The 10,482-nt window shown below is 40.9% G+C and overlaps 1 protein-coding gene across 3 annotated transcripts in view; it reads left to right on the top strand.

The window, feature by feature from the left end:
* The first annotated feature begins 355 nt into the window (after positions 1-355).
* The window catches only part of LOC149309543 (DNA mismatch repair protein Mlh1-like), a 38,057-nt gene continuing 27,930 nt past the window's right edge, over positions 356-10,482 (top strand). The window contains exons 1-6 of one of the 3 annotated variants that reach the window (XM_089532650.1): positions 356-537; positions 2,152-2,242; positions 2,344-2,442; positions 3,815-3,888; positions 7,852-7,924; positions 10,202-10,293. In XM_089532650.1, the coding sequence (XP_089388776.1) occupies positions 422-537; positions 2,152-2,242; positions 2,344-2,442; positions 3,815-3,888; positions 7,852-7,924; positions 10,202-10,293 (545 nt within the window). In that variant the 5' untranslated portion in view covers positions 356-421. Of the gene's footprint in view, positions 538-2,151; positions 2,243-2,343; positions 2,443-2,497; positions 2,591-3,814; positions 3,889-7,851; positions 7,925-10,201; positions 10,294-10,482 lie in introns of those variants that run through there. The other 2 variants (XM_089532649.1, XM_089532651.1) reach the window with 2 other exon arrangements.

Here is a 10,482-nt window from a genome sequence, read left to right as displayed (position 1 = left end):
GAGGAAGCCTCTATATGTTTGTTTTCTTAGACTAAGTTCTAAGGCTCCTTTCCCTTTCGGCGGAAGACGTCAGAGGGGAGAGGGAGGGAGCTCTCTCTGATTGACATGACCGCGGCCCAATCGAGAGAGAGCGCCTGACTGCCGGAGGAGAAGGAGGAGGAGGAGCTCGGTTGTTTTGGCGCGCGACTGCGACAGCCAATGGCCGCCGTCGCTTCGCGGATTGGAGGAGGAGAGCGGGCCTTGCTCTGATTGACGTGAGCGAGGTCCAATCGAGGGCGCTCTCTCTCTAGCTCTCCTTGAGGCCAATGTTATTGCCCTGAGTCTCTCCCTCAGCAGCAGTTCTCCCTCCTTGGCCTCCTTCTGCCCAACTGAGGGGCTCTAGCTCAGCCCCAGTCCCCCCACTGTTTGTAGCCTCCGCGCTATGGCTCTGCTGGCCGGCGTGATCCGTCGCCTGGACGAGGCCGTGGTCAACCGCATTGCCGCCGGAGAGGTCATCCAGAGGCCTGCCAATGCTATTAAGGAAATGCTGGAGAACTGGTAATGTTAGCTGCATCCACACGGGAGACATAACCTGATTTGGTACCGCTTTAATTCTCTGGCTGGCTCTTTGCTGTGGAATTCTGGGAGTTGGAGTTTGTTCCGGGCCCACGACAAACTCCAACTCCCAGAATTCCATAGCTTTGGGTCAGACAAAGAGTTAAAGCGGTACCAAACCGGGTTATGTCTCCAGTGAGTGAGAATACTTGCCTGAAAGGAGTCCTAGTAGCCCACAAACTGAACATGAGCCAACAGTGCAATGCTGCAGCTAAAAAGGCCAATGCGATTCCAGGCACAAGACCTCTGCGAATATGGAAAAACCACAGATGACAAAAGCACCACCTTTTTACCTGAGAGGACGCCTCTCTAGGAATCTCCAGGTCCTCCGGCGCAATGTCCGACAGACACTGACCACAGAACTGCGCTGGCGGAGCCGCAAAGGCCTAGTAGAGTATTCTCTCTAGGTCTTCCAGTGCAACTTTTGGTTAAGGTTGACCATAGAGTTGCACTGGAGGACCCAGATATTCCTAGAGAGGACATAATAAAATCCATGAATGATCAAAGCCGCAAATGAGGAGGGATGAGTGTCTAGTGTCTAGATAAGACTCCAACTTACATTTACCCTGTTTACCCTGTTGCCTACTACTATTATATATTATAAGACATTCTTGACAAGATTTGTTCAGAGGAGGTTTATCATTGCCTTCTTCTGAATGTAGCCTTTAGCACTTGGCAGTCTCCTAAGTATTAACAAGGCCTGACTTTTTGATCCGCTTCCAAGATCAGGCAGCATCTAGTGCCTTCAGGGCAGGTTAGGACATCATAAGGACATTGAATGGAGAGTAAGGGCCTGATACAGACAGGCCAAAATAAAGCTGCTTCGGGTCACTTTGGAGGGATGCTGTTTAAATGACACACGCATCTTAAGAGGCCAGAAGTTGCCTCTTGGGGCGCATGCATCATTTAAACAGCATATCTCCAAAGTGACCTGAAGCAGCTTTATTTTGGCCTGTCTGTTCAGGCCCTAATTTATCAGAACTTACTAGCCACTGTTAATTGAAACCTCCATATTCTGCAACAGGGTGGGAGTAATAAGACACTGGGTGCAAAAGACAAGGGAGAATACATCTCCTTGTGTCCTAAAGGAATCTGACTGGCTAGAATGATCAAACAGGTTCTAAGGGTTTTGTGCAAATATACAGGAGGAAAGAAAGTGTATCAGAAAATAGGATGGTATTCATTGCAGTGTAAGAAATAATGTTTGTTTATTTGTTTCATTTATATGCTGCCTTTCTCTCAAAGAGTGAGGCCCAAGGCAGCTCACAAAAGGAATCAGTTAAAACTCTACCATAAAAATGTAAATACAATTAAAATTATCCTTAAAATGTGTTAAAGGCATCATACAAAAGGACATATCCCATATAACTTTTCTTGGGTGAAATGAACTCTTCTGTATTCAGTCTTAAGTCTTGTGGGTGAGAAGAGTAAATGTATAAAAATTAAGATAAGATGTGGAAAATGCTACTTTCTTGCACACACAAATATTGACGTCGGGCTGGTTATGAATAGCAATTGAATATTTGAAGCATTTGTGAGATCTTCTTGTCATTACAGTTTGGATGCCAAAGCCACCAGTATTCAAGTGACAGTTAAGGATGGTGGCTTGAAACTAATCCAGATCCAAGATAATGGTTGTGGAATTAGGGTAAGTAAATATAGTAGCTGTTGTTTTTCCTGTGTTTATGCTTTATTTAAAGAAATGCAAGCACATTTGCAGAAACTATGAACTGTGTCTTCCTTCTACAGAAGGAAGACTTGGATATTGTGTGTGAGCGATTCACTACAAGTAAACTGCAGACTTTTGAAGATCTAGCCAGTATTTCTACATATGGGTTTAGAGGTGAGGTATGTGGTTGAGATATTTACCATTAAACATCAGCTTTGCCATTTGTCTACTCTTCTTTTAAAGCCATCCATGTTGACAGTCGTCTCGACATCTTGTAGAAGCACATTCCACTTTCCATGTCTGAAGAAATACATCCTTTCATCTGTAGTGAGTCTCTCAACTGTTCAGTTTCAGTGTATGATCCCAAATTCTAGCATGTGACAGAAGGAGAATCTTTTGTCCCATTCTCTATACATTAGGCTATGGACAATTTATGCACATCTGTCTCATCTTTCCTAACCATATTTTTCTAAGCTAAATATCCCGAACACCTTTCTTCATACAGGATATGTATGAAGATACTTGATCATTTGGGTTCCCATTTCTTACATCTCTTCTAGCTCTATAATATCCATGTTTTTAAGGTGCAGGAGTAAAACCTGTTTCAGAAGTGCTCCCCCATCATGGATTTGGAGAAAAGCATCATGTTAGAAGCAGTTTAATTTTATCATGCCAACATGAAATTTACTTAAAAACAACAACAACAGCTACCCACTGGCTTAATATCAAACTGTTCCCCGTAACCGCAAGATCCATTTCTTAGTCATGTCTTGCTAGCTTGGATCCCATCAATGTGTTTTTGCCCCCTGCATCACCTTATGCTTGCTTCAGCTGAATGTCATTTACTGTTTCAATACTGATGCTTCTAGAATAGGGATCCCTTTAGAACAAGGGTGGGAAAGTGGTCTGCAAGCTGCACGCAGCCCCCAATGCTGTTTTTCATGCCTTCATGGACACCAGTGCCCAAGTAAATTTGCAGTTTTGGAAAGCCAAATGCCCCACAAATCTGCTAGGAGAGACATTTTTGGCCCCAAGGAGGTCCTTTTTCCAATCAGAAAGTAAGCAGACGTTGACTTCCATTCTACTTCCTGGTTGAAACAAAATTCCCCTGGGCATAATTCAGTCTAGACCAGAACTCTCTCCATGCCCTCTCAGGGACAAAAACTGGGCATTCTGCAGGGTAACCCTCCATGGTCTCGTGGAAGACTAATGCAACCCCCTCATGGCTAGCAGTTGCCTACTGGCATTGCAGATCTGTTTTGGGGGGATTGTTCTACATAACTCTGCTAAATTATTTGGTGTCATCAGCAAACTCGACCACCTTGGTACTACCCTTTAGGAAGTAGCAATTTATAACAATCTAAATCAAAACTTTTTTTTAGTGAATCAGATAGTGAATGTTTTACCTAATGCTGGGATTAAGGGCTCCACTGATTTCAAAGGATCTAATTATATGCAGGCTGCTTATTTAGAACCAGCAAAGAAATACGTTCCATTTTTAACATCTAAGTCGAGTTGTCCATCTCATAAAACTTCATTTTTCCTTTTTAGGCACTGGCTAGCATCAGTCATGTTGCTCATGTCACTATAACATCTAAAACTGCTGATGGAAAGTGTGCTTTCAGGTAGGTTTTTATCAGTCTGTAACTGTTGTAAACTTTCATGATACAGTTGATGCCAGTGGTGGGATTACTGTTTACAATTAATCATCATAGGGGGAACTAATTGAAAAAAAGATGAAAGGTAAAGCATCCTAAGCACACTCAACTGTTATTTTGAATAGAGTTGGAAGGCAGTATGTTCATATTTAATGGTAGATTGGTACACTCGTTCCTCCTCGTTCACGGACTTGGAGTCCGTGGTCTTGCTCCTTCGTGGCCAGTAAGTGTGGAGGGACAAATGATGTGTGTGCAAAGCACACACCCATTTTAACCAATGGGCTTTGAATATTGTGGGTTTTCTGATTTGCAGGGAGGGAGGTCCAGAACGGATCTCCTGCAAATCGGGAGAGGACTGTATAGTATGACGTATATTGGTAAGAATCACAGAATGCTAGAGTTGGAAGCGGCCGCGAGGGCCATTTAGTCCAATCCCCTTCCATGCAGGAATGTATAGTTGCAGCACTCATAAAAAAAGCCTGTCCAACCTTTGTTTAAAGATCTCCAAAGAAGGAGACTCCACCATCCTCTGAGGCAGTATATTCCACTGTCATATAGTTTTTTAGAGTGAAGACATGCTTTAAGTGGAATCTCTTTTCTTGTAATTTGATTCCATTGGTTCATGCTCTAGTCTCTGAAACAGCAAAAAACAAGCTGGTCCCATCATCTTCATTAAATCCTTTTATACTTAAAGATGGCTATCATGTCACCTCTTGGTCTGCTCTTCTCCAAACTAAACATACTCACTCCCTCAACCATTCCTCATAAGGCTAAGCTTCCAGATCTTTGATATTCTTGGTCGCACTTCTCTGGACATGTTTCAGCTTTTCAGTATTCTTCTTGAACTGTGATGGGCCCAGCATTCTAGCTTCAGAATAGAGTGGCACTGCTACTAACCTTGATCTGGGCACTATTTTTCTGTTCATGTAGCCTAACATTGTAATGATTTCATGGTTGCCACATCACACTGTTGATTCATGTCTAGCTTGCAGTCTGCTGCAACCTTAGATCAACTTCATATGTACTGCTTTCAAGTCAGATGTCACCCATCCTATATTTGTGCTTGTCATTTTTCCTGCCCAGATGTAGTACCGTAACTTATCCCATTGAAATTCATTTTGTTAGTTTTGGCCCACCTCTGACCTGTCACGGTCATTTTGAATTCTGATCCTGCCCTCTGTGGTATTCACTACAATTCTCCATTTTGGAGTCTTATGCAAATTTGATAAATATGCCTTCTGTTCCATTATCTAAGCCATTTATAAAGATGTTAAGAAAACACCAGGCCCAGGAGAGAATCCTGAAGCACCTGGCTTGTCACTTCTCTCCAGAATGAATAGCAACCATTGGGGAGCTTTCTCTGGGGTTGGTCTGTTAACAAATTAAATCTTCCTGATCAGGTTTGTGAGACTTCTTACCAACTGCTGTGAGATGCAACCCATCTCTTGTTAGACGTCCTTCTTCATGAAAGTGCAGACCATGGTCCAGAGAACCAAATCTTTCCATACAACACCATTTGCCAAATTGTTCACTTCTATTGTTATTCTCCCTCTTCCTTGGCCATGCCCTACAACAGGAAGGAGTGATGAAATAGCGACCTATTTCCCAAGGTCCTTTAGCATCTTATCAGGTTTGCACACCACTGTTTTTGTTCCTCTCAGCAAGGAATTACCAGAATTACCTCAGCAAGGAATGACCATTTATCTCTTCTTCTGCAAACTCATAGGAGCTCTTGCATCAATAGATTCTCCAAGATCACCTCCTTGCCTGCTGCGGAGTGAGGCTGTTGTCTCTGTTCTTGCACCTCTTTAATCACTGATTCAAGGAGAACTGAATATGCGATTCCAAACTTGCAATATGGTTCTTGATAGTTCTGCTTCTGTATGACATTCTTTCCTATGTTTGGAGGATGATGTTTGGAAATTGTTTCTATCTCTCAAAGCATATCTTGTGTCTTGCCCTTCCCAGACAGTCTGCTCCACTATTTTAAAAACATTAGCAGAAATAAAAAGGCTTTTTCTTAAGGAGAATGATAGACTTCTTTAGAAGAGGTGTAAAAATTCAGATGTAGATTTGTGCTTATGTGTTCAATTTATGTTTATGCCAGCCGCTCTTGAGTCCCAGTCCTGGGAAAAGAGCGGGATATAAATAAAATAAAATAAAAGGCAAGATACTTGGATTCAGTACCAAAGCTATTTGGAAGGAGGCATGCACATATGGACATACAATGATGCACATGTACATTTCTCTGTCTCCTCTGTAAGGAGATAGCTTTGGTTACAAGGGAAATAAAATATATAGGGTAACCTTTCAAGAAAATCTAAAATATATATAGTTATATCTGGGCAACAGTACAAATGAGCAAAACAGCCAAGCCAACCTAGCTCACCTAACTTATCTACATGTATTGAGATAGGATTTTATTAGGGCAGAATACTGGGATCAAAAGGGCAAGCATAGGAGGAAATGATGCAGTAGGTTAATTTTAGCTTTCAGCATTTATGTTTCCATACTTTTAGCAATCCCAGATGATTTTCATTAACCAGTCAGTATGTGACTTTTATACTTTCTGAAAAAAGTAGGTTCTCACAAGAACTTAACTTAATCCTAATTAGTGAGGGAAGCATTTCGTCTGGCCTTAAAGGATTGGGTCATTGTTAGATAACATGCAGGTGGCCTATTGAATGCATGTGCTCTCAGGCTCAGAAAATTCATATTGTTCAAAGGTGGTGGAAGCACAGGAGACAAAAATGGATTCCTTCTGTAGATTTGCTGACGCTTTCCCACAAAACCATTTAAAAACTCCCATCAGAGAAACTGTAAAGGGAATTAAATTACAGATGAGGTAGACAGTAGCTAATTAGAAAAGAAAGATTTTGATGCACATTCCTTTAAAATTGTACTGTAAATTCCAATTTTATTATCTGGATTATAGATAGTACTTAATAGTGAAGAAAAATAACCCTCTTGTAGATGCTTAGAAATATTAAGGTCCAAGACTGCTTCATTGTATTTAAAACTGGCTTTGGGCTGAGGCTTGATTTAGCAGACATCCTGATTGTTGATAAAAATGGTATATAGGAGCCCATTGTTGAAATTTATCCTGTTCTTCAACTCCAACTAGATTCATAGCACTTCAGATACAACTGCATAGCTATGGATTCTTTAGTGAGGAAAACAACAGCACTACTGTTGTAATATAGAAACAGTATAACTAAGTTCATTAGTCATAATTCTGAAGCACTCATAGTGATAGGTAAGGTTAATTTAACAATGAACGTTAACATGTTGTCAGAAAAAAAATGGCAGTTGGATTCAGCAGTTTTCAAGCAACCAACAGCTCTGTTTCCCTCCAGCATCATGCAATAGCACATGTAGCCACTGGAGGTCAGTCATTCCATTGTTGGTGCAAAGAAAACTGGGTTTGAATGAAGAGCATACCTTTTGTTGTTGTTTGTGCACTGAATTCTGAGAGGACCTGGATCATTTAATATACTTTCTAATATCCAATATATTCCATTTGGATTTAAAAATGAAATAAAATTCCAGACACAGTTCTGTTTAACTGTAGATGTTCCATAACTAACAGAAACTTATTTTACTTTATATGAAACAGAGATGGCAGATGAATCAGTAATTCGATCCTGTGTATGCATTTTCAGAAGTAACCCCCATGTTGGCTAATGGAACTTTGTCCCAAGTACATTTTGGTACAAAGCATCTGCAGCTCATTGGTGGCACTACTTGATTCACATGATCTAAGGGAATAATCTATTGATTTGACTATATTATGCCTAGATCATGGTACTTCATAAAGAATTTAGCATAACCTCCTAAAGCTTTGGCATGAAATAATCTTTGTGGAGCCATTTAGTAAGTAATCTGAGTTACTGCACTAATTTTCTATTTTTTGCTTTGTTTTGCTCTTAGGGCAAACTATTCTGATGGAAAATTGAAATCTTCCCCTAAACCTTGTGCTGGAAACCAGGGAACACAGATCACAGTGGGTGGCTTGTTTTTTAAACTCTTGCCTTACTGGAGTGGGTATATTCCCAATTAGTTTGGTATCTTTTCTGACACAGCAACCTCCTAAGAATTTGTTGCGCAAGAGCTTTGCTGGATCAGAATACAATTGTAACTGGTTCACACAGTGCCCAAGAAGATGTCTAAAGGAAACCAAGCAGGATACCATTACAACAGCACTCTTTTGTTTGTATTTCCTAGTAACTAGCTTTCAGTGCAGTGGTTCTCAAATGGTGACACTAAGAGCTGGTGAATACGGCGGGATACAGACTGCCCCTTTGGGGCGGCCTGCAGGTGCTGCAATCCCTGCCAGATCAGGGCCTGAACAGCCACAGTGGCAGCCCCGGAGGCCCCGATCTGCTGCTTTTCCAAGCCTTGGGGAAGCTGCAAAACGCCACTTCCCCCCGGCATGGAAAGGGGTGTCCTTGGGCTTCATGCCCCAGCACACCCCAGGGAGCCACTGCCAGGAGAGAAAGGGCCCGTGGGAATGAGGTGCTCCCCAGTTTGGACGTGGCACAGCCGTGATATCAAAATGGTGGCGCCCATCTGTACAGGGTGTTGCCATTTTTGACGTATGGAGTACGTGCTAGGGTTGCAGGACGTCTGTAAAAGATTCCCCCGAGGCAACCCTAGCACATATTCCTTATGTGCTAAAGGGCCCATCTTTCCAGGGCCTATGATACATTTTAGGAGTCTATTTAATCTTCAAACTGCCTGTCTGGTGGAAGCTACATTTTCTTCATGCGGATTCTGTCAGAGCATTTAATACTGAAATTTCATAGTAAATATAGATAAGTATAGGTAGCTACACTTTTATAGGTTAATTGTAGCATATTTCACTATCAGCAAAACAAAACAAACTCTTGACATATTCTGTATTTCAAAAAAAATTATTTGACAGTAATATGTTACCCAAAAGAAATGGAGGAAATCTTGTGTTATATGATGTGTTTGTGTTCACGCGCATGGGGAGAGACAAAAAAAACCACACCAAGTTGAAAAGAATCTAAGTCCTTTCTTTTACCAACATAGGAAGATTCTTGCTATAATTACACAATCTATTAGAATACAAAAGGCATTGCACCCAGAATCTTTTATGCCAAATAGTGAAAAGTAGCAACATCACATGAATGGAATATATAGCCACATCTAAAATCTGTTCATATCAATAACTTGATCTGAACAGAGGAAACAGTATAATACAGTGGGCCCTCCCCTTACATGGGGATCTGTTCCGGATCCCTCTGCGTAAGGGGAAATCAGTATATGCTGGAGCCCCATAGGAAATAATGAGGCTCACACCTACAGCGCAAGGTGGTGTGCATGCACCATGGGCACACACCCCATCAGTTCTTCCGGGGGGTGAAACAGGCCCTTCCAGTGCAGCTTTCAGCATTTGCTTGTTTTGAACTGGTCAACCACTACTGGCCATTGGAAAAATAAAGTTTCAGAGAGTGTTCTTCAAAGGTATTCACATACACCCTCTGTCTTTTCCACATTTTGTTGTGCTACAACTTCGAATTAAATTAGATTTAATTGCTACTGCAATCATTTGGTGCACATGGCATACTCAATATTGGGAAAGTGCAATGTATTTTTATTGTGGCACAAAAGTTAAATAAACAAAACTAAACTGGCACTTGTGCATGTCTAGTAGTAATAATGCTAGTTAAAACTATTTTAATTCCAGGTTCTAACAACAAAATGTGAAAAGGTCAAGGGGGGCTTGAATTCTCTGCAAGGCACTGTATGGATATCTAATTTACATGAAACTATTTGCATGTAACATGTTTGATTTCTTATGTTTCTTTGTCATAATATAATAAAAATGAATTTTATTTTTTCATATTCCTAAGACTAATAGAAGAGGCATGTAGATCAGAATTTGAACTGAAAATGTTGCTCTTCTGCTGGTTAAGAGCATTCAGATGTTCTTGTCATTTAAGATAATGCTCTGCAATAGGAAAAATATTTTTTTAGATCTGTCTCTTTAGGAATGTAGTTGGTACAAACAGAAAATAGGGAGTAGGAATCCAGCATGAGGCTGCTTTGGAGACCTTTCAACTATCTGAAATGTAGTTAGTATTGAAACAATGCAGAATATCTTTCATATATGAAGGCAAACTATTTTAAAATCCTACTTGTTGGATGTGGTTTTCCTTCCTTCTGCTTCCACAAAAGGGTGCTGAGAGTAATCCAGGTTTCAGTTGTGAGTACTTTGTTTGCTTTAAAACTGACTATTTACTTCTTTATGTAGGTTGAGGATCTATTTTACAATGTAGCCACTAGAAGAAAAGCTTTAAAAAATCCTAGTGAAGAATATGCAAAAATACTGGATATTGTTAGCAGGTAAGGTGTTAACAAGGGCAGGAGGGCGGGTTGTACAGCTCTGATTTCAACTATGTGCATGTTTTGTTTCACGTTAGGACATTCTTGTACTTATGGCCAAAAATGACATATTTGACAAATTAGGAGCCTGAAATAGTAACAGATGTGCCTTCATGCTGATGTCAGTATACTGGCACAAGTACAGCTGGA

The sequence above is a fragment of the Sceloporus occidentalis genome, unplaced genomic scaffold, assembly GCF_023333645.1.
Source record: "Sceloporus occidentalis isolate IW3139 unplaced genomic scaffold, rSceOcc1.0.p SCAF_7, whole genome shotgun sequence".
NCBI classification, from domain to species: domain Eukaryota; kingdom Metazoa; phylum Chordata; class Lepidosauria; order Squamata; family Phrynosomatidae; genus Sceloporus; species Sceloporus occidentalis.
Note: the sequence above shows the minus strand (reverse complement) of the source record. Positions and strands in the feature narration are given on the sequence as shown.